Genomic DNA, 22,703 nt, shown 5'->3' on the forward strand with positions numbered 1-22,703 from the left:
CCACACGGGGCAGGCCCTCCCCACCGGCGGGGAGGCGGCGCAGAGTGGGGGGGGGGACCCCGGGAGGAGAGCCGGGGTGGGGGAGGGGGCGTGTGGCCCGGGCCGGGCCCCACTGTGCGTGCCCACGGACACGCGTGCACGAAGCCAGCACACACGCAGGACCTCCGCTGCATGCAGGTCACTGGGCGCGTGGCTACACGCGTGTGCGGCCCGTATGGAGCGTGTTCTGTGTTGTGTGCCTGGATGTCCGTGTGCATGCGTGTTCTAATGTGCCTGTGGACACAGACACGCATGTGTGCACGTGTAGATGGACTGTGGGACTGAGCTGCTGCATCGTGCACATCTGTGTTGCATGATAGGCGTGGGAGCGCGTGTGCACAGTTGTGCATTCACCTGTGCATGTGTGTGCACATACACACATATAATTATTTATAATAAATTATATATATAAACATATCTATGATAAATAAAGATTTAAACATGTTAACAGTGCTGAAGAGGATTCCAGAACGTGCTTCCAGCTACGCATTTCTCCGAGTCCATAATTCCCAAATCAAGAAGCCACCAAGGCCGCCCATCCACAGGACCCCAGGCCATGGCCCAGCTCTTGAGCAGAGGCTTGTCCTGAAGAGGCTGACTCCATGGAAAGGGAAGATGCAAATTCCTCAGACTCCCGTGACAGCCCCCACAATTGGAGTCCCATCTACTTGTCCTTTTCTTCTTCCCATCCACCTCTGTGTTGGTCTCTGACATATTTTCCATTCCAGTCAAACCGTCCTGCTTAGTGCCATGTCTCATTTACAACACTGCATCTCCCCTTCCATGGACCCCCCAAAGTGGAATGCCTTCCTTCTCCCTTTATAGACGCCAAGCTTCCTTTGTAATACCGTGGCACTGGGTGCCACTGCCTATAGATGATCCTTTGTGATGCCCTCAATTATTAAATATTATCAGACGAGATATTTGTGAAATGGTTACCACAGTGCCCGGTAAACCACACATATGTTTAATAAATGCTTTTCCCCTTCCCTTTAGTCTGTTGGAAGAACAATCTTGGGGCTCAAGAGCCCCACCCTAATGAACCAAGCAAACCCAGGTAGAAAAAAAATGGTTCTTATAACATACAAGACACATGGATCATATGACCAGGCCCCAAGCTCAAGCCAAAATGGTGCTTTTAAAGATGAATGTTCAAAAAAATAAAGATGAATATTCATAATAGAAACAGTCCTGGTAGGTGCCACCCTGATGGGATTGCCACATACTACAGCTTTTTTTTTAAGTTTTTGGGCTTTTTTGCAAGACAATGAGGTTAAGTGGCTTGCCCAAGGTCACACAGCTAGTTATTCTCTAGTGTCTGAGGCCAGATTTAGAACTCAGGGACTCCTGACTCCAGGGCCGGTGCTCTATCCACTACACCACCTAGCCGCCCCTGCAGCTTCTTTTAAAAGAGGACAGTCACATCCCTGTGCAGCCCCCCAAAAGGAAACAGCTGGCACATACACTTGGCAAAATGGGATGGGACATTATGAATAGATTCTGATCAATAATTCAATACCTCCTTAACTGTTTCCCTATTGAAATTGCTTTGTATATAATTTGCAATTATCCATTCCTATGTAGGTTTAATACCTCCTTAACTGCCTCTCCTCTTGGAAATTTCTTTGTATCTACTTTGCATTTATTCTTCCATACGCACATTCTTTCCTGGCAGATCGGAAGCCCCTTTAGGGCAAAGATGGGCTCTCATAGTCATCTTTGCATCCTACCATCTTCAAGAATTGGAATCAGTTGCCAAGTGAAGTGAGCAGAACCAGGACAACCAGCGACAGCAGCAGCGGAGGATAATCAGCTATGACAGCCTTGGCTCTTCTCAGCAAACAGTGATTCCAGACAATTCCAAAAGATTCCTGATGGAAAATGCTGTCCCCATCCGGAGAAAGAACTGTGGAGTCTGGATGCAGATATTTATGCAAACTATTTCCACTTTTTTCTTTTTTGTTTCTTTCCTCGGGGTTTTCCCCTTTTGTTGTGACTCTTATTTAATCACATGACTAATGGGGCGGCTAGGTGGATCAGTGGATAGAGCACCGGCCTTGGAGTCAGGAGGACCTGGGTTCAGATCCGGCCTCAGACACTTAATAATGACCTAGCTGTGTGGCCTTGGGCAAGTCACTGAACCCTGTTTGCCTTGCCAAAAAAAAAACCCTAAAAAAATAAAGTAAAATAACATGACTCATGTGGGAATGTAATCTATACGAGTTTGCTGCTCTAATGGGAGGGAGGAGGGAAGAAGGAAAATTTGAAGCCAAAATTTTACCAAGATGAATGTCAATACTAAAAAAACTACGATACTATTAACAAGGAAAAAACTTAGAAAACGTTGAAATCATAAAGACCGGACTTCGAGTGTCGCTTCGGACAGCGGCGGTGTGAACCCTCGGGAAGGTGGAGGGACTTTGGAGGAGTCGGAGCTGGCGAAGCGGTTCACATTTACAAACACGATTTGCCCCTCACAATGCTGGGACCCACTCCCTGGCATCATCCCGATTCACAGAGGAGGAAACTGAGTCGGTGGAAGGCAAGTGACCCGCGCAGGGCCGCACCGTCGGCCAACGTCGGGCCGGACCTGAACTCCGGCCTTGCCCCCGCCCGCCTCGCAGGGCCGAGGGGCGGCGGGGCGCGGCGGGGCGCAGACTCGGCCGCTTTCCCAGAAAATGCAGCAGGAGCTTGGCACGGTGAGGAGGCGGGTGGTGGCCGGGGAGGCAGCCCGGGGCGGGGCCGCGGAGCCTCCGGGCAGCGGGGCGGGGGCGCAGCGCAGAGATGCCCGAGACCTTGACCGCCCGCCCCGCCCCGCCCCTTGCGCTCCTCCCGGCGCAGGCGCCGCAGCCTCGGGGGAGCGGCCGCCCCGAAGGTCAAGGTGGCCCCGGCCGCGTCCCCGCCCCCGCACCGCCAGGGGGCGAGCGGAGCCGCCCCGCCCGCTCCCGGCAGCCCGCCGGGAGAAAGCCGGGTTCCCGGATGCAAGAAGAGCCGCCTGGGGGCGGGGACCCCGCGGAAGAAGGCGGGCAGGGGCGTCACGTGGCGCGGGCCGGCCGGACGTGCCCGCGCGCGCCCGCCACGCTCGTCTCCCCGGCGGCGGCGGCGCCGCTCCGGCCGCCCCACGTGACGCGGCGCCGTCCGCCAATAGGACGCCGCAGCGGAGAATTTCGAACGAGGCTCCGGAAGCCGCCGGGGAAACGGAACCAACGGACCCGGCCGCAGCCGGCGCGGCCGGCGAGGGACGCGGGAGCTCGTAGGTGTTAGCGCGCCGCCGGCGGCGGGAGGGCGGCCGGGCGGGAGCCGGGGGCGGCGGGGCCGCGAGGGGAGGCCCCCGGGGCCGGGTCGTCCGAGCCCGCAGGCCTCATCTCCGGAGCGGCGCCTGGGGGCTTGGGCTGGGCCGCCCGGACCGCGAGGGCCCCGTGTCCGCTCCGCGGCCCGGAAAGAAAACGCTGAGCCCCCCGAGGCTGGCGGGCGTAAAGGCCCAGGGGCCCCCGTGGAGCCCGCACTCGGAAATCCCCCTAAGGACCCCCGCCCGGCCCTTGGTCGGGTTTGTGGCGGGGAAGGAAGCTGGGCGCCTGGGCCGGGCCTTAGAAGGCTTCCTGCCCCCTTTGCCCTCCTTAAAGGACGCCCGTGAGCGCGCAGACCGCCCCGGAGGACCTGGCAGCGCGGGTGCCTCGCCGTGCAGAGCCCAGGGCGGCCGCGGCCGCGAGGGGACGGGGCTGCGCATCTGCGCGTGGCTTTGCCTCCACCGAGCGAGACGGAGCGGCGGCGCCGGGCCCGAGGAGAGCCTGCTGTCGTCTGGCTTGTGGCGTCTCGAACAGCAGACGGCGCTTAGACGGGGCCCCGAAGTTTGCGACGTTCCTTGACTTTGTTCTTGGCACTTCTGCCTCTAGAATGACGCGGAACCGCCAAAAATGAGATTTCGTACTTAGCGTGCTTCCAGGCGAGTGTTTGATCTTAGCTCTGTGACCTCAGTTTGCATCTTCACTGGGTTTGAGAGCTGAAAGGGACCTGGGGAACCTTCCCAGTTCAATGTATATAAAATGAAATCTTAATTTCCCCAGTAATTCTTGGTTCTAGAGCCTCCGTCTTAAAATTTTATTAGCGGCCGTGGCCAAATAATTTGAGACTGCTGACAATTAGCCTCTCCTCTTAGCTTAATTGGTCCATCCAAGAGGCACTTCGGAATCTTGCCTCTGTTCACATTGCCAGAACTTGTGCTTCTACTGGCGTAACCTTTGCAAATCAAAGATTACCGACATAGAATTCTGCAAGACCCTGATCCTAATACCTTTATGAATGCACAGCATATCGCCAAGCACCCGAAACTAGGAAAACCTGGGTTCCAGGATCACCTCCAAGGCCCAGGGCGCTTCTTAACACTGTGCTTGTTGCAACTTGACGGTGGTCTCCAGGCAACCCTCTAAGATGGTGTGTCCAGTCTGACCTCATGTGGTCTTTTCATTACATTTTATTATTATATTCATTGGTACCAATATGGTTACTTGATAAATAAATGTTAAATTCTCACCCTTGCAAGTTTTTGTTGGACAACGATCAAGAAATTTTAAAAATGGACACCCATGCTCTAAGACTATAATTGTAGAGATTGCTTTCTTGAGGAGTAGTCTTACAGTAAATGCTTCCATTTGCAATTTTTCATTTTTATGTTTTTAATGGAACCAGTTATCTTGCTCGTGCTCCCTCCTTGATATGGGTTTGTTTTCTTTTTCTTAGTAGCATTTCTTTAAAATAGATGTGGATCTTGCACACTGTAAATCTTCCATTATAACTAAAAATATTGTGCCTCTTCCAATATAGTCTAAAATATTATCATGTATAATATATTACAGTCTAATATGATAAAAAGTAAATAACCCAGACCTAGAGTTACTTCATAAAGGTTGTCGCTAGTCAGTGTAGTTTTAAGAAAAGCAAAAAAGACTGGAGAAAATGGATTGATATTCCCAGAAGAAGGGGCAGCTAGGTGGCACAGTGAATCTCTAGAGGACTGGCCTTGGAGTCAGGAGTACCTGGGTTCAAATCCAACCTCAGACACTTAATAATAATAATAGTCGTGTGGCCTTTGGGCAAGCTACTTAACCCCATTGCCTTGAAAAATCTATAAAAAATATTCCAAGAAGGGAGTTGTAAAGAACAGGATTGGATTCACAGTACAGGCAAAGAAATTTTTTATGGAACATAACGAAGAAATCTGAGTTTCAAAGCTAACAATCCGTAGCATCATAGAAAGGAATGGAGGTTCTAGAATCTGCTTAGTAGAATTCTTTTCCCCCCTCCAGAATCTTTTCAGTCGACAGGTTTTCCATGGAATGAAAATCCCAATGTTATTATCTTTACATTTAAGGCCCTTAAGGATCTGGCTCCAGCCTTGCTTTCAAATCTTGTCTCCTATCACTCCCTAATCTTCGGTTCAATATTTGTCTTAGGATCATAGATCTGGAGCTAGAGGAGACCTTAGAGACTATCAGGTGCAACTCCCATTTACGGTCCAGGAAAATGAAGCATATTCTTATATACCAGAGACTGTGCCAAAATACAAAAAAATGAAAAAGGACAACACCTTCATTCAAGAAATTTTAAAACAAGGAGAAAAGATAGATTAAAGTTGCTTCCAGAAGTTAATGAAAAATGCATTAAAAAAGCCAAAGTAGTTTGAGAGATTCACTCCTAGCTGGAGAGATCAGGAAAGGCATCCTTTGGATTGGTGGTATCTGGACAGGGGAAAAGGAATATAGATAAGCTAGCCTAGTTTTGCTCATTAGTAGCATATACAGAACGAAATCCCTCAAGACTGGAAAATAAAATTGGAGCCGGATCATAAAGTGTCTTGAATGTCAGATCCATGAGTTTGTTTTCTTTTGTAGATCATACAGAAATATAGTCTAACAAAGACAATGTTAATTGCTTTGTTAGGATCTATTTCTAATTTAATTTGACACTCAGATTATTGTCTGAAGAGCTTTCCCCAACATCCTCATCTGTGAAAATCTAACCTGTCTTTTAAGGACTAGCTCTAGCCCTCCCTTCTCAATATAGTCTCTTCCTCTACAACTCCATAGCATTTTTGCACTTGTTATTAAGAGTAGCTAGCACTTATACTTTAGGATTTGAAAACTGTTTAATGTCCCTTTAGTTCTTTGTTTATGCAGATCCTCATGTTACTCTGCCCCATCCCTAATACAGATACAAACTTACCTAGTAAACTCCTTGGAAGAAGGAAATGGGACTTAGTAGCTTTGTGTCTACCCCTTCTCTACCCTCCTCCTTTCCCACTCTCCTGCTTTGCACATCAATACATATCTGATAGATAGAACTAAACTGAAAAGGTGTTTTTTTTAAGTTGAGTATATTTGATGTTAAAATTTATTTTAATACAGGTACAGAGTGCTCACAATTTTGTTTTCATAATAAACAAAATATTTGCCATTCTTTTCTCCAATAAAGACTTACCTACTTTGCTGTCTCATCTTGTCATAAGGTAACCTGAGCTCTTCAGTGTAAATGTAACCTTTCACAAGTCTTAATATGCCTGAAAGCACTAGAATATGGACCCAGAACTATTACCTTTTAGAGAAATTGTCTTCTGAGTCTGCAGAAGGAGTTCTCCCAGTGATAAATCATAGGTTGAAGAATTGTTATAAAAATGTATTTGGCACTCTTAATTTAGAATTTGTCCTGTAATGTACCTCATAATTTACTAGTAGTGAGGGGACTCATGTTTTCTCTTGTCTTTGTCCTCTAAAAAGTTGTGTGATCTCAGATTTCTGTGATTATTAGTTTTATATAAAAATCAGAAGTTGGCTTTAGATATTCTATAAGATCTTAAAGACTTTGAAGATGGTTTATTTCTACTTGTGCTTATTGTTAACTATATATGATGTTTCACTGTAACTTTTAAATATATTTTGAATAATATGTTAAAGTTAATGAGTACAGAAAAGCCTAAAATTTAAATTTAAATTGACATTGCTATGCAGATTTAAAGGAAATTCACCATGATCTGATTAAAGAACTGAGTTAAACATCCGTCCAGTTGGGTGACTTGAGTGATAATAGGAGGTTGGAGGGGGAAAAAAACAAAATATATGATGAATGCCTCCAGATGCCAAAGCCTAGAAAAATCAAGCTGTAACAATTGACCAAAAAATCAGAACTATGGTTATTTTAATATATTCATGTTTTTCATATTTTAGTGTCACTGGCCTCAAATATACTTGGTGAAAACATTAAGCATTGAGTCCTAGCAGGCTTTAGACTTAGCGATCTAAGGCTAAGTAGGTAGGTAGAAATATAATGTGCAATTATTCCTTAATGTGAGGGAATAAGTGAATGAGCACTGATTAAGAATTTCCTCTATACTAGTCACTGCCCTCTCCTAGGGATACAAGTATAAAAGGAAGAGCCCCTGCCTCCAAGGAGCTATAATGGTTTTATAGGGGAAGGCAACAGATAGAATGAAGGCCACCTGATGGGGCTGTTTTGATCTGTGAAATAACTGGAGTGATGATGGAATTGTGGGACACGATTAGCATGTCTTTACCTGGAACATAGTACTTACTGTTACCAGCATAAAAGGTAGATATTGAGAACAGAAGGAAGTAGGTGCACAGACATATACAGCAAGACAGGTTCAGAGGTGCCTCCTTCTAGTCAGTATTTTTGGGGCAGGGTCCCAGGGAGAGAGAGCTAAGGGCATGGGGAGGGTGATGCTGAATAGTAGCCCTACCGGGATATAGCATAAACCCACATGGCAGGTGTGAGAGGGCCTTGCTGTGGTGGACTCCAAAGTCAGAACAGGGCCTCAGGAAAGGAGCTGAAATACCAGGGAAAGGAGGATGGAGAAGGAAGAAAACTGACATGTCAGTGAAAGAGAAAATCCAATGCAAAGGCTTCAGATGGTGTCAGACAAGAAAAGTGCTTTTAGGTGGAAAATCCATCTTTTTAGAAAGGCCTTCATTATTTAAACCTGTTCCTTAGATCACCCGACTTGGATAATTTTAGAAATGGTGAACGAAATTAGGAGAGCTGCAAAAGCAGACGTGTCTAAACTATGCACCTTAATTGGATAATCTCATACAGATCATTGCCAGCTCTCCAGACACGATCTATGTCCATGTTTCAGTGACTTAATTTAGACCAAATGGATTTTTGCTTGAAATGATTCACTTAAATGGTTCTTTTTTCCTTTTGTGAAATCTCTAGGTAGAAGATGGCTAAGGAAAAATGCCTTAAAAAATCCTTTCAGGATAGTTTGGAAGATATAAAGGAACGGATGAAAGAGAAAAGAAACAAGCGATTGGCGCAAATTGGCAAACCCAAGCCCATTCTGGCTACGAAGTGCCAGTATATACTCGGTAGGAGGCTTTTATTTTTATTTACCTTTGGCATCATTCATTAATTTTGCATTTGAAAGTAAGCCATTGAATATTCCTTTCAGCCAATCCATCTACACAGTTGAAAAGTTACCAGGAGAACAACAAAGCTCTAGCTTTAGCTTTAGAAAATGAACGGTCCAGAGTGAGGGATGCCCAGGACACCATCCTACATTTGAAGAAAGAATGCCAGTATCTAAACTTTCAGCTATTTATAGTAAGAAGAAAGCTGGCATCACAGCAAACAGAAGATTCTACTCAGGTATTTTCATAAAAACTGTTATTTCCTCAGAAGAAAATTTTTAAACCCCTGAATTAATTATTTTAACCTGTTACTAATCCAACTCAGTTTTAGTGTTAAACCTTAACAGCAAGTAGCTTTTCCTATTGATTACCTTCTTTGGTCTAAATCTCTGGTATTATTCCAGCCTTAACCCTATACCCAAAGATGCAAGTAGAATTGATGCTTATGCTTTGGTCTGATTGGTCTTTCCTTCAAGGCCTAACTCCATGAGCCACCTTCTCCATGAAGCCACCTTTGATCACACCCCCTTATTTATGTTCTCTCCCTACTTACTTTTCCTTGAATTTGTCTGTGTAGTTGTGCTCCTCCAGTCACGTGTAAAACTCCCCAAGGGCAGGGGCTAATTTTAGTTTTCTGTCTTGTCTCCAGTGTCTTACATGTACACTGGAGGTGTTTGGTACCTGTTTGCTTGTTTTTGAAGCAGATAGCAAATTGAACACTTTTAAGTATTTGCTGATCATTTTGCAGATAGAACTGAGTGACCAAGACAAGTCACTAAGCTGAGAGAATAATTTTATTTAAGCTGCTTCTAAATGCAACAGGTAAATTATACCAGGTCAAAAGACTCACAATTCAGTTTCATTTTGCAGTAGGAATTTATAAGCACTGACAGAAAAGTCTTGACTCATGATTTTGATATCAGCAGCCAATATATTTTTCAGTATTATGATTATTGTTATTTTAGGGGGGTCAAGTTTATTGATGGATTGGTTATTTACATCTGTGTTTATTTCTACAAACCTGGTGTCATGTAATTTAATTTAAGCCAAGTCTACAAACAACAGGTTATAATGGTTGAGATTAAGAGGGTTCACATGATAGTTGACTTTCATTTTTTTTCATGTATGAGTTATCTACTGCAAATTTAAAATCCCATATTGACAGCTCTGCCTTTCTTTGACTTGGCCCTCTTCCGAACAGTTTTTCACAAGCCATTAATTGTGGCTTACATAAGGAGAGTAAAACCTTTTTTTCTGGTCAGACAAGACAAACCTGTTGAAAAGTACATTGCACTGTGGAGCCAAATAGACATGACTTCGAAACTGTCCACGTGGATGTGCTCATGTCATTTTTTTTTTTCTCAAAAATTATCTGTGACCTCCTATTGCTTGCCTATATAATCAAAACTTTTGCCCATTTTTCCAAGACCCTCCACAGTCTTGGGCCACTTTCATACTCTTACTCCACTAAGGTGGGATCTTCTGTCTCCCAAATGAGCCTAAACTTCCTACCCCTCTGTCTCTTTCTTAGTTCATTCCTATGTCTTGAAATGTCCTTATCTTTACCCATAGAATTCCTTACACATACTTTCAAGTCCTGTTCAAACCCCACCCCCTGTATCCTTTCTATCTTTAACAAACTTCCATTTTGCAGTTCCCTAGCACTTTTTTGTTTCTACTTCTCTAGTGCACTTAATATTGTGTATTATAGTTATTTGTGTTTAGATCTTCCCCCCCTTGGTTGCTCCCCATCCTCCCCCCTAACCCTCCATATTAATTAAACTCCATAACAACAAGGTCCATGTCCTATAGAAAGTCTTTACTCAGTGCTTTCGGGGGGGGGGGGGGGGGGGGGGGGGGGGAGCAAGATTGAGGGGAAAATTGAAACTCTTTACTCTCCGTACCTTGTGTCTGATAATACTTTTGTCCCCTACCTCTCCCATTCCCTCTCCTCTCCCAAAATCATTTTGGTAGTCAGTAGTATTTAAGAATTTATTATAATATAATATCAACAGTGTTCCTTTTCTCCTTAAGCAGGCTAAACTGGCAACTTTGAGAGGCATTATTTGTAAGGTCACTCAAAAATTGCTAGAGACAGCTGACCTTCTTAGCCCAGCTCAAGCTTTGTGTTCTACAGTAAGTTTATTCATTTGTCTTTATTTTTGCATTTAAGATATTTGTTTCAATCACTATTTATTAAACCACCTGTAATAAGGTACATGATACTGATTCTGAGATGGTCCTTTTTTGTTGTTGTGAACTAATAAAAGTACTTAGGAAAGGAAATACCTCAACAACTACTCCAAACCTTCTCAGGTTTGCCTCCCTATCTACTCTTTCTCAGCAGATCACTTGCTTACTATCTTGCTTTCCTATATCTCAGAACTTTTATATGCTTCATTTATCTTCTTCATTTTCCAAAGGAAAGGATTCCCTTCTTATCAAGTTTTAATGCTTCTGACTTTAATTCCATTTCTTCTAGGAGCCCTGGAGGGTTGTCTTATTAAGGATTTCTTTCCTCTCATATATCCTCCTTTTCTAATGGATCCTTTTCTCCTACCTATGACGTGCTGAGTCTCCCCATTCTTAAAATATGTTCAGTTGATGCTTCTGTACCCTCAAGTTACCATCTTTTCCTAAGATTGATCAAATTTCCAGAAAAAAATTTTCCATTCCTGCTTATTCATTCACTGTTCAATCCCACAGTTGTACTGAACTTCAAGGTTATCAGTGACCTCTTAATTTTAAAGTCCAATGATCTTAGAGTAGGTCCCTATCCTTTGTTCTTAGCTGTGTTTTTTTTTTAATTTAAGGCAATAGGGTTAAGTGACTTGCCCAAGGCCACACAGCTAGGCAATTATTAAGTGTCTGAGACTGGATTTGAACTCAGGGCCTCCTGACTGCAGGGCCAGTGCTCTATCCACTATGCCACCTAGATGCCCCCTCTTTGCTATTCTTGACACTATTGACCTCCCCCTGATCGTGGAACCTCTCTCCTCCTTCAACTTCTATGCCACAATTTTCTCCTGGTTCCCTGACCTGCCCCCTAAGCATGGAAGTTCCTCAGGCTTCTATCCTAGGTCTTCTTTGCTTTTCACAACACACTCTGACCCATGATGTTATCATCAGTTCTCAGTCATCCTCTCTACCCAAATGATTCCCAGATCCATGCATCCTTGTCCGAATGATTATCTTCTCCCCTCCTTTCAGGTTACCTGTTTCTGTAGAGGATATTCCCATTCTCTAGAAACCAGAGTTCAAACTTGTGCCTTAAAAATAAGTGGGATTGAATTTGAGTCATGGCAAATGTATGGATTTGTTCTGTTTAACTGTGCCTATATATTTTAAATATAGTTTTCTCATGGTATGAGAATTAGGGGTGAAGGAAGTAAGTGGTTAGTGTTGCCCCCAAAAGAAGAATAAAATAGGGGCTCATCAAAGAAAGGAACAGAAGGAATTTCAGAAGGGCTTAGATAAGCAGAACAATTTTGAAAGTAATACCTTGAATTTAATATTTCTAAAAATAAGCTATGCATAGTAGAAAATCATAGTTTTCACATAGAATTCACTTTTCTACTTTATATATGGAATTATTCTTTCTTTGGGTGTTGTTCAGCACTTTAAAAAAATAGATGGGATATTTTTCTTTGGTCTCCATATTTCTTTCTTACTAATTGATTAGTGTGGGGGATGGTTTGAGGAATATTTGAATCATCATCTCCTAGTCTCTATAGTTTCAGTGAGATTCAACCATAGAAATTGAATTGAGTTGGATTTAGAAAAATGAAGACATTTACAGAAAGTAGTAAATGTTCTCTTCCCCCTCCCCCCCGTTCAGTTTTTTAATAGTCATTCATAAATGACTAGAAATTAGTCAGCAAATCTGGGGTGGCTAGGTGGTACAGTGGATAAAGCATCAACCCCGAGTCAGAAGGGCCTGAGTTCAAGTCCAGCCTTAGACATTTAATTAACTAGCTGTGTGGCCTTGGGCAAGTCAGTTAACCCATTGCCTTGCAAACCCCCCACACACACACACACACACACACACACACACATACACATTAATCAAGTAAATGTGAGTCATCTATGTGGGCTTCCTATTTAGCTGTCTTGCATAACTGAACTGATACAGTAACTGGTAGTATGAATATTTACATGTTAATGAATGTTTTTTCTATTGACAGAACTGGAAAACATGTACCTCAGAAATGGAAGAATGCTACAATGAAGATCTCAACAGTGACTCAGAAGTAAATGACTTACTGTTAGTATAAAAGTTTTTCAAAATTACTAGTAAATACACCTTTCAGAAAAAGAATTCTCTTCCACTGACACAAAGTTTTGCTAAATACTTTGCTATATAGAGAGTCTGAATGTTCCTTGGAAATGAGATTTCTGAACTCAGTCAAGAAAAAAATATTTTTGCTTTCTTACCCTTTGGCTTCTTTCTTGGGTCAGCACAAGAAGGCTTACTAGGATGAGCATTCTTTTTCCAAAATTCATGCAATTTACTGATATCAAAGTAATTATTCCCCCCCCCCTGCCTCTCCCCAAATAAGGATAGGAATCCTTCAAGCAGTGGACTTCAGAACTAAGCCCTGTTCATTCAGACACACACATGTACACCATGCCCCCCCAAATTGAAGAATTATATGTGCTTATAATGAAAAATTAGCCTCAAGGTGATTACTATTTTTTATTTTAAAAAGCTTATAAATAGTCTCTGGCTAAAGAACTTTTTCATGAGGTTGGGAGATAGAGCCAAAAAAAAAATGCCACAAAATTAGGGAAATGTTAAAAACTATTATTATTATAGGATTAATGAATAAATTACAGTTGTTATTTATAGGCATCTTCCAAGGTGTGAATCTGTTCTGGATGCTGACCTTCCAGGGAAAGCTGAATTGTTGCGAATAGAAGGTAATTGCCACCTCTCCAGTTCCCACTCTGCTCAAACACCATCAGTGACTTCCCATCACTTTTAGAATAAAATCTAAACTCCTTAGCTTAGCATTCAAGGTTGTTCACAGTTTGGCCCCAAGTCCATGTTTCCATCCTTAACTTTAGATTCCTTAAGGCAAATCCAGATCTGGCTCTTCCCTGCTCCTTCATCTTTGCTCATATGATTCTTCCTGCCTCAGAAGCATTCATCACTCTCTCCAATCTACCTGTATTTTACCCAGGTTCTACTATCCTCAGTGACCTCTGTCTACTTTGAATTTCTATAGCATTTAATGCCTATCCTACTCGGTTGATTTTTTTCAACCAAAAATTCTGGGTAGCATACCTTCAATTTTTCACATGTCTTTTCAGTAAAAGTATATGTTCCCCAAAAGGTCATATGATTACATTTGTGTTTCCTATTACTGCTTTTAGGGTCTTTTTTTTTTTTTGTTAGGCAAGTAGATGTTTTTAATTTTTTGTTGATTGGTTTATTAACTAGTTGAACTAGATTCATTTCTTTTAAGTCAAAGGAAATTAATAGACCTTTGAAGAATTTTTTCTAGGAGCCAGACAAAAATCTTATTTCAAGTCAGATTCCTGTAACCTAGAAACCTAACCTAATTAACCTAATGATTTGGCATCACAACCTTTTTATTGTAAATGTAGAAAACAACTTTCTGATTTTGTCATGTCTTAAGAACAACTCATTAGGTAGTAGGTGGATGGGGGAAAGGAAGGAGAAACCTTCATATTAATTTATCTATTAAATCCTTAGGAGAAAGCTCTCCTGTTTGTCAAGATACACTGGGGCTTAATATTGAGGCTTCTTCTGCAAAGGAAGAGGAGAAATTGCTTGACAGTGTCTTACCAAGAAGCGTATCTGTTCGGTGCAGCAGCGTACAGAAAAGGCACACTAATATATGTCACCTTGAAACCTTAGATCATTTAGAAATTGGCAATTTAACAGAAGAATTTTGCAAACTGGACAACCTTGAATTTGAGAAAAACCTAATAAACAATCTTGTCACTAAAAATCTAAACCAAAATATCTGTCAGAATCAAATTAATTTATCCCCAGCATTAATAGAGCCAGAAACACTAACTGAAACAGAATGTGTGGTGGTGAAACCTAAAGAGAAACAGACCGAAATGAAAAATAAATATTCACAAAGAGGAAAAAGAGAACAGAAAGGAAAATCCAGTGGGACCAGTAAATCTAAGTGTGCATCAAAGGGTACGAAAAGCAGGAGTGGAGGTAATAAAACTCTTTCCAAGGAAAAATTAGATGAGTCTGATGACTTCAACGATGCCTACAATTTTAATTGTGAAGAACGTGTTCATATCACTCCTTTCCGGTCAAGGAAGGTGAATGATGATGATGAGTGTGAACAAGAAGAGATCGGCATTCAATCTGAGTTGAACAGCTCTGGATCAAGTATTTCCGAACAGGATTCTGGTGAACTCTATGTACCTTTTAAACAAAAATCCAAATACATGCAAAATCTGGACTCTCTTCTAAGCCCAGTCCAAATGAGACCTCGATCCAAAAGGGTGCTCTTAGAAGAGAAGACATTTGTGCCTGAAGGCTCCCAGGAGAGCTCTGTGAGAACAGACACCAGCCGCTGCCTCAGTAAGTGAGCCTTTGTTTGTCTGGGGTTTGGATGTTGATGGTAAATGAGAGTTGGGTGCTGAGATACTCCCCATATGTCTCTCTGGGAAAAGTAGAATCGCCATCTGTCGGGGGGGGGCGGGGTTGGTTCAGACTGATAACCTTGTAGGCAAGCTCTACCTGCCTGGCTTTGGCGCATTTTGGACTAGTCTTTAAACATGATCCCAGGCGTATTGCAGATGCCCTCTTAGTGAAAGCCACAGAAGAAAAAAAAAATTAAGAACCAATTAGTTGGGCCAAAATCAAAGGACTTGCATTTATTGTACAAAGTTTATAAATAATGGATTACAAACATAATTCAGCCTATCAAATTGATACAGGTAAATATTTATACTTCACATCAAGTGACTTGATAATCAGTTCCTTTGTAAAGATGAAAGTCATCTCCTAGGATACCTTTCAGTTTTATTTGTTCCTGGGTTCTGGAGATAGAAGAGAGCTCAGTAGAGCCTCTGCCCAAACTATGTCCACCCCTCTGCAATGCAGTGCCCCTTGGCAGACAGGCAGTCCAGCCTTTCCTCCAGGAGACTGGTGCCTGCAGGCGTGGAACAAAGCCCTTGGCAGCCCATCTGAGCCAGAGAACACACTATTCTGATGTCTTCTTTCTAATGCTTACCCTTTAGTCCTAGGTCTAATCCCTGGAAGAACCTGGGAGTGCCCATGACCTCTCCATCTCCCGCTCCCAAGCTCAGCCAGCTTCTATTTGCTTGAGCAGGTAACACAACCTGTTCATTCCCATCTTCTCCACAGCTCTTCTTTTCAGAATGAAGTAGGCCCTCAGTAAAAGTCTCTTAAGCACCTACTGTGGCCCAACGTCCTCAGAATTGGGAACATGAAGAAAGGCACAATATCCATGTTTAACTTATGGAGGAGAGAGAGTCTGTCAGAAGGGCAGCCATCTGCCAACACATTTGACTTGTGTGATTGTAGCAGTATTGACGGCTTTGGAGCTTTCAAGTCTCCAGAAGCTTTTATAAACTTAATCTGACCCCTCCAGATGGACCCTGGACATATGACCAGCTGTCTAACCATTTCTCCAGTCCTGTGCTTGGGGATTTGGGTGGGGTCTTTTTTTTATTATATAACTGTCATTTATTCCTCTTGTATTTCATTTTACCACTTCCAGTATGTCAAAATCTCTTCTGAATATTAACTCTGAATTAGTTGTCCCTGCTGGAATTGGTTCATCTGCATGTATGATAAGGATGCCATCTCTACCTAGATCCAGGTCATCAAATAGAACAAGGCCAAGAATACTAAGACCTCAAGGCATTCCCTTTCTACTTGTCTGTGCTCTCAATCCAATTATGGATTGTATTATATGGATCCATATGTCTGGCCTCTGCTCTCCCTGATTAGATTATAACTAATCCATCTCTGCATATGTTGCCTACAAGCATTGACTGTCCTGGGGTGATGAGCTTCCTGCACCAGACTCCTCATACACTCATTCATAGGATCAGCCTGACATGACCTGAGCTTGATGGTCTTCCTTACCAGTAATAACTGTGTCCTTTTCTCAGTTTTCACAAGTCATCCCTTTCATGATACATTCTAGAATTGGGCCAAAAGTAAAGGCACACTTGCCAGTCTGTAGTGGTGGAGATAGGGCCCATCCCAAAGCCTGGGAGATCTTCCAGCTTTAACCCACTTAGGAATTAAGTGAATTGTCCAGTGTCACAAGATAACCTCACCAAGGTTCAAATCCAGATCCATGGTTACTCTGGAGCCTTGGCCAATCTGTGCCACTCTGTTACCATGTGACCCTACATTATGCCTCTCATTGTTGCGTGTGATGCCGACTATGCTCTATATACGTTGCCACATTATGACGTTTCCTGTTGTGCATATGTCCAAGTCACTAGGCAACCTTTTTTTCCCCAAGGCTTCACGCTGTAGTTAACATGAACTCTTCAAGTGCTGCTTATTCCTGACTTACCATCTCCCCACTTATCTTGCCTCTCAGCCCTTAATTACCTTTAATTGAACCTTTACATTCTGAAGATTTTCCTCCTAGGTTGCAAAAACAAATAATTTTTAAATAGTTCTGCCTCCTCACTGTCCAGTTTAGCATTTATTAAGAACCTCCTGTCTGTAAGTTATAATAGGGAAGGTACTAAAGTTTGGGATATCAAGACAAAAATGAGTCTCTGACCTCTACTGGAGGAAGGTCTACAATACATACACAGAGGAATCTGAAAGGGAGGAGGCAAAAAAAGAGACAAAAAGTGCTGTAGAAATAGAATTGATTATCCTTGTGAAGGCTTTTTTTTTGTTTACTATGAACCTGTGATCTTATCAGTCTAAGGAATCTTGATATATAAATACCCTCCCTTGACTCAAATTGATGACTTCTAATTGATAGCTTCAAGGACCCATCTGCCTGGGGGCTGAGAGAGTAACCCTTGAACCTCTAGTTCTTAACTCCCAGGAAGCCCCAAAGTAAACAGGCCAAGTTGTGTAGCTGTCAGCCTGGGCCAGCTACTGCAGGATTATCACTTGCCCTGTGTTATGGACATTGTAGCTGACATTTTCATAGTATTTCAAGGTTTAAGAATTTGACTTAAGCTACCTCATTAGAACCTCATAGGAGTACCACAAGGGCTTTAGTGGAGATATTGTATATCATCCCCCTTTTTTTCAGATAAGAAAATTGAGACTTAAAGAAATTCAAGGCCCATGTACTGCTGCCAGCTGTTAATAATGGGTGCAATACTGGCAAATTGCCATTTTTTGGGTTTTTTTTAACCTTCTAGATTCATGTTAAATGTTTTGGAGAGTATATATGACATCATTGGGTCTCAGGCCTGGCTTTCCACAGACTCTTCCACCCCTTCTTTTTGCTGTTTTGTGAAGTGGCATTTTGTAATCTTCGGCCCCCATCTCCAACATTGCTAACTAGATTATATTCAACCTCTGTATTGCCTGGGGCTTCTCTGTTTCTCCTGTGGCCTAGATCAATATTCATTGACCAAGATGATTTCTAGGCTCTTCTGGCCTTCTTGTTATAACAATTCATTTATATCAATTAAACCTTTATAGACAAGACAGCCTGGAAAAGCAGCCCGAAGTTCAAATGCCACCTTTGTCACGGGCGTGGGCACCCAGGAAAGTCCAACAAGCCTTTCCACACTCCAGGCACTTCCCAAAGGGTGCCAAACCGTCACCAATCTGCCAGTGATTGGGAGCTCCTAATGCCAATTCAATCACAGCTCAGGATCAAAATATTATTTTAGGAGAAATGACTCCTGTTTGTCAAGGTGAGCTGATTTTTATGAGGGGTCATGGACAGCAAAATCATCTTTAAATCTTTCTGCTCATTTGAGGTTGATTTTTATTAAATCAGCAATATAAGGAAGCAGACTTCCTTTCACCCCAGTTTTCCTCCTCCCCTTCTGGTTGATGGCTCCCCTAATCAAGGCCAACCTTACTTCCCCTGGGCTCTTCCTCAGGTTTGCTGTCACTCATCTCTTTTTCTTGTATTTTCAGGCTCTTCCTTTGGCTCTGTCCTCAAAGATACTTCTAAAAAATTTTTTCTCCAGTTCTATCACTTTCCCATCTTTTCCTTCCACTCTTGAATAAGTAATCTCCACTTATTTCTATTGCCACAGTCTGGACAATTCTACTAAATTACTAAAATTATTAAATTAACTAAAAAGGCCGCTAAATAACTTGTCTTCTCAGCCCTCCTCCTCTGACCTCTATAGCATTTACACCATTATAATCTACAGCAGTAGTGTCAGACTCAAAACATTCCTGCAGGCCACACATGTCTGTGGTCTTTTACTTTGCTAAACATTCCCATTTACATTTTAATCTGGGCTTCAAGGTGAGCTTGATAGCTGTAGTCTGTACTATCATCCCCAATTTTCCTCTTTTTCTTACTTTTCTAATTTCTCCATCTTCTTTAATTTTTTTTTTCTTCTAGCATTGCAAAAGGCTCTCCTTGGTCATCTTTTCTCCTCTTGCTATACTTTCTTCTTTGGTGATCTTATCTGTTACTGTGTCTTCAACTGTTACCCCTATTCACCTGACTCTGAAATTTATATATCCAGCCCAGATTTGTGTCTATATGTGCCCCCTTGTCCCACCCCACCCCCAATTTGGATGAGTCCCTTTGCTAGGTCCTTTTGAGTCTACTTCCTAATGTCTCCTTTCCAGCCCCTCCCGCTGTTAACTCCTTATTTAGATCCTTGTTCTTGGCTCTTGAATGGATTATCACAATGACCTTCTGATGGGCCTGCCTCCCTTTGGTTTCCTCCCCAATCAGTCTCACACACAACAACTTTTTTATTGGTCTTTCTAGAAACACTTCTTTAAAACTTTAGCTCACTGTCCCCATCCCTCTTCTCCATTGAACAGATCCAAACTCCTTTTCCTGGAATTCATGACTGCCTTTCAGTCCACATTTCCAAACTTCATCAAATATTTTTCACCTATTTAATGCCCCAGGCACATTGAACTTTTCTCCTGAACATGTGCTTTCCCTTTTTCTTATGTCTTAAGTGATGTGACCCCTTTTTCTATTTCTTGATCTTCCCCGTGCCTCTAAACACAACTGCCACCTTCCCTATCCACGCTTTTTCTGTTTTCTATCCTGTTCAAAGCCTTGTCTTGCTTGTGGATTGTATCAGGTAAGCATTCAGACTTCTAATCTGCAGTTTGAGGTTTCTACTTTTTCTGGCTCTCTCTTCAGTGAATGTTTTTTTCCCTAGGTTCACCTTCTGAAACTCAGCAGTCATTTCATCTCAGCTTGAAAGATGTCACCAATATCCATCCAACTTCTCGTGAGAAAAGAAGAAAACATTCCCTTCCATTCAGCAAGAGTGAAGAGAGTTCTGCATTGCCCCTGTGTAAACGCAGGTGTACCCTGAGTGTGAACTACAAGGAACCTGCCCTTGCCACGTATGTTCTAATGGCCTTTGGGGGGGGAGGTAGAGAGACGTGGGGGTTGGGACAGAAGGACTGAGAGTCACATTGTGATTTAATTCAACTGATTTTTATTTGAGCCTCAAAGATTTACTTCTAACATCTTATTTTATTCTCATAGAAAACTGAGAAGAGGAGACCCATTTACAGATATATGTTTTTTGAATTCTCCAATTTTCAAACAGAAGAAAGACTCCAGACAAAGCAGATCTTCTAAAAAGCATTCGCTATCCAAATACAACGAAGCTTTTGTTGGATGTCGTTGAAATTCATCTGACACCCCACCTCTCTTGCTTGAAAAGAATGATTGGTGTTGTTGGGACAAGAGTAGGCAGAACTGTCAACAGGAAAAGTTCTGCCACTTAAAGCATCTTAGTGCTTTAAAAACCTATCTTCAGGCATTTGACGTGGATTTGTTTTTTCCTTCTGTAGATAAATAGCTGGCCTTACCCCCCTCCCTTAAAAGCTTAAATGTATTATACTACCAAAAGCCCCTAGTTTTAGTGAATATTATATTTCTTATAGTAATTGTAGAGAGAATAGTGGTTAATTAGACAAATCTTTAAATCGGTAATTTCAAACATCTTTGTTTTTCCCCCATAGGAGGAATCATAACTGTGAAAATGTATTAAAAGAGAGGTAAAGAAATCATTCAGAACTCATAATTATTTGGTATCATTACCTGCTAACAATAAAATTTGTGATCACTTTGTATGATTTCATTAATAAGTTTGATCTTTTGTAGCTTTGTATATATCTACTTAAACTTTTAAGAATTCTGTTACTTAGCATATACCAGAAATAATAAAAGTTTTGTAAGCTGACATGGCCTTTTCCACTTCAAGTTCATTTTCTTTTTCATTAAGTAGAATTACCCAATTGGAGCAATTGTCTTAGAGCTTTTAATGTGCAGGATCTCTTACCAAAAGCCATGCAAGATCAAATGACTACACACCTGAACAAACCCCAAAGAATGTCCCTTCACTTTAGTCGTATGGCCCGGGCAGCTTCCCCAATTCTTGCCAGGAGCAGGTGCTGCCAGAGGCACCACATTTTACCTAATTTGTTTCAATGCAAATAAGAAAATGCTGTTAATGTAATAAAAGATTGACTGAACGAGCATTTACATTTTCCCATTTGTAGATCTTGAAAAACAAATTGGTAAAATGAAGTCACAGGTTGGTGTGTTGAACCCTTTTAATGGGATAGCAATGCCTATCTTCTAAGTTTCCCTGTTATAAAGGTAGTAGAGTTTTTGTAAATAAATAGCCTGATATGGTCTATACTTTCCAAAACTGGGATTTCAGTGATGTAGGCGTTCTATCCATCAAGTAAGCTGTAAGCTCTGGTGTGAGGGTTTCTGAGGTAGCTCTTCTCGGACTTGTCTACCCTTAGTGTCCACCTGATTCACCCAATTGTCAGCTGTGGTTCCAAGAAATTGTAGCATGCTTCATTTTGGCCAATGGGTTGTACCAAGTGATGGGAAGGTGTCCACCCCAAGCTTGGGAAGACTTCCCTCGATGGAATGAGTGGACGAGGAGTTTGTTGCATTGCCTCTTGAGCCACAACCAGTTATCTTGACTTTAACCACAGAACTAGCATCACTTGGCAAAGACTGACTTGTCAGAAATCCAACTTAGGAGGGGCGGCTAGGTGGCACAATGAATGGAGTACTGGCCTTGGAGTCAGGAGTACCTGAGTTCAAACCTAGCCTCAGACACTTAATTACCTAGCTGTGTGGCCTTGGGCAAGCCACTTAAACCCACTGCCTTGCAAAAATCTGAACAAAAAAACAATTTATGCTCAACAGAAGATATCCACCACAAAGACCTGTGGTGACGGGCAGGAGACAAAGTGGTAGCTACAGGGCCCTGTACACCAATGGTCCAGAAGGTTGGACCATCCCACTGGACTGAAACCCCTGGGTGTCTAAGCAGCCTTTTTGAAGGACCACTCCTGCTCTCATGGGGAAGGGGTTGCACTAAAAGTTGACAAAGATGTTCCCTCTCATCATGGGATGTACCCTTGCTCTTGAACACCAGCTGCAAGGGAGGTATTGCATCCTGAGGAAAACGTAAACAAGGGCCAGCCACTGGGTACACCTGTTTCTGGCTGTGGTAAAAAGGATGCTCCAAAGCTAGTGTAGTTTTCGCAACAAAAGGAATGAACGGCAGACTTGCGACTGTCTTGCACCGAGATGCTTGTCCCGTCTTCTAACCCCACCCCTGCCAGGGTCTGTCTGGCATGACCCGGGGGGATTCCCCTTTATCTTTCGGTTTCATGGATGTCACCTTAAAGGCTATGTTCTTTGTTGTTCTCATCATAGGACTGGCTATGTGTGTACGCGTGCTGTCCCTCATACCTTTATTACTACTTGCTCAGAAATCATTAGAGGAAATTTCCTACAGCCCCCCATGTCCATCTTTCTATTTTTTTTCTGTTCATTCATTTGAAGCTTCAATTCTTTGAAGATGATGGTATTCCAAGATTCAAAATCATACGGAGCCAAGGTGGAGTCGGATTTAACTTGACATTTGAGCATTTCCATCTCAGAAACTAATCAGACTGGATTTATGTTCATCGGTGTTTCTGGGTGATGGCTATTTTTCATCCATTTAGTTTTTCCTGTATAAATGGAAACCTTCAATAATCCTAATCTCACCAAGATGACTGTAATGGTCAAGAGTCGGTATGTCCTGCAT

General features: G+C 42.4%; 1 protein-coding gene across 4 annotated transcripts; it reads left to right on the forward strand.

The window, feature by feature from the left end:
- Positions 1-3,189: 3,189 nt before the first annotated feature.
- SGO1 (shugoshin 1) lies at positions 3,190-20,848 on the forward strand. 4 transcript variants are annotated; one of them, XM_074195721.1, is made up of 9 exons: positions 3,191-3,292; positions 8,266-8,417; positions 8,501-8,697; positions 10,494-10,595; positions 12,644-12,723; positions 13,309-13,379; positions 14,179-15,033; positions 19,788-19,977; positions 20,123-20,848. In XM_074195721.1, exons 2-9 carry the CDS (start codon positions 8,273-8,275, stop codon positions 20,265-20,267), a joined length of 1,785 nt encoding a protein of 594 aa, XP_074051822.1. In that variant the 5' UTR covers positions 3,191-3,292; positions 8,266-8,272; the 3' UTR covers positions 20,268-20,848. The 4 variants fall into 4 exon arrangements, with proteins under 4 accessions (XP_074051825.1, XP_074051822.1, XP_074051824.1 ...); XM_074195723.1 differs by having other exon boundaries at positions 10,497-10,595; XM_074195722.1 differs by lacking the exon at positions 3,191-3,292 and adding an exon at positions 6,441-6,541.
- The last annotated feature ends 1,855 nt before the right edge of the window (positions 20,849-22,703 follow it).

Source organism: Macrotis lagotis, chromosome 7, assembly GCF_037893015.1.
Source record: "Macrotis lagotis isolate mMagLag1 chromosome 7, bilby.v1.9.chrom.fasta, whole genome shotgun sequence".
In the NCBI taxonomy this organism is placed as follows: Eukaryota; Metazoa; Chordata; class Mammalia; order Peramelemorphia; family Peramelidae; genus Macrotis; species Macrotis lagotis.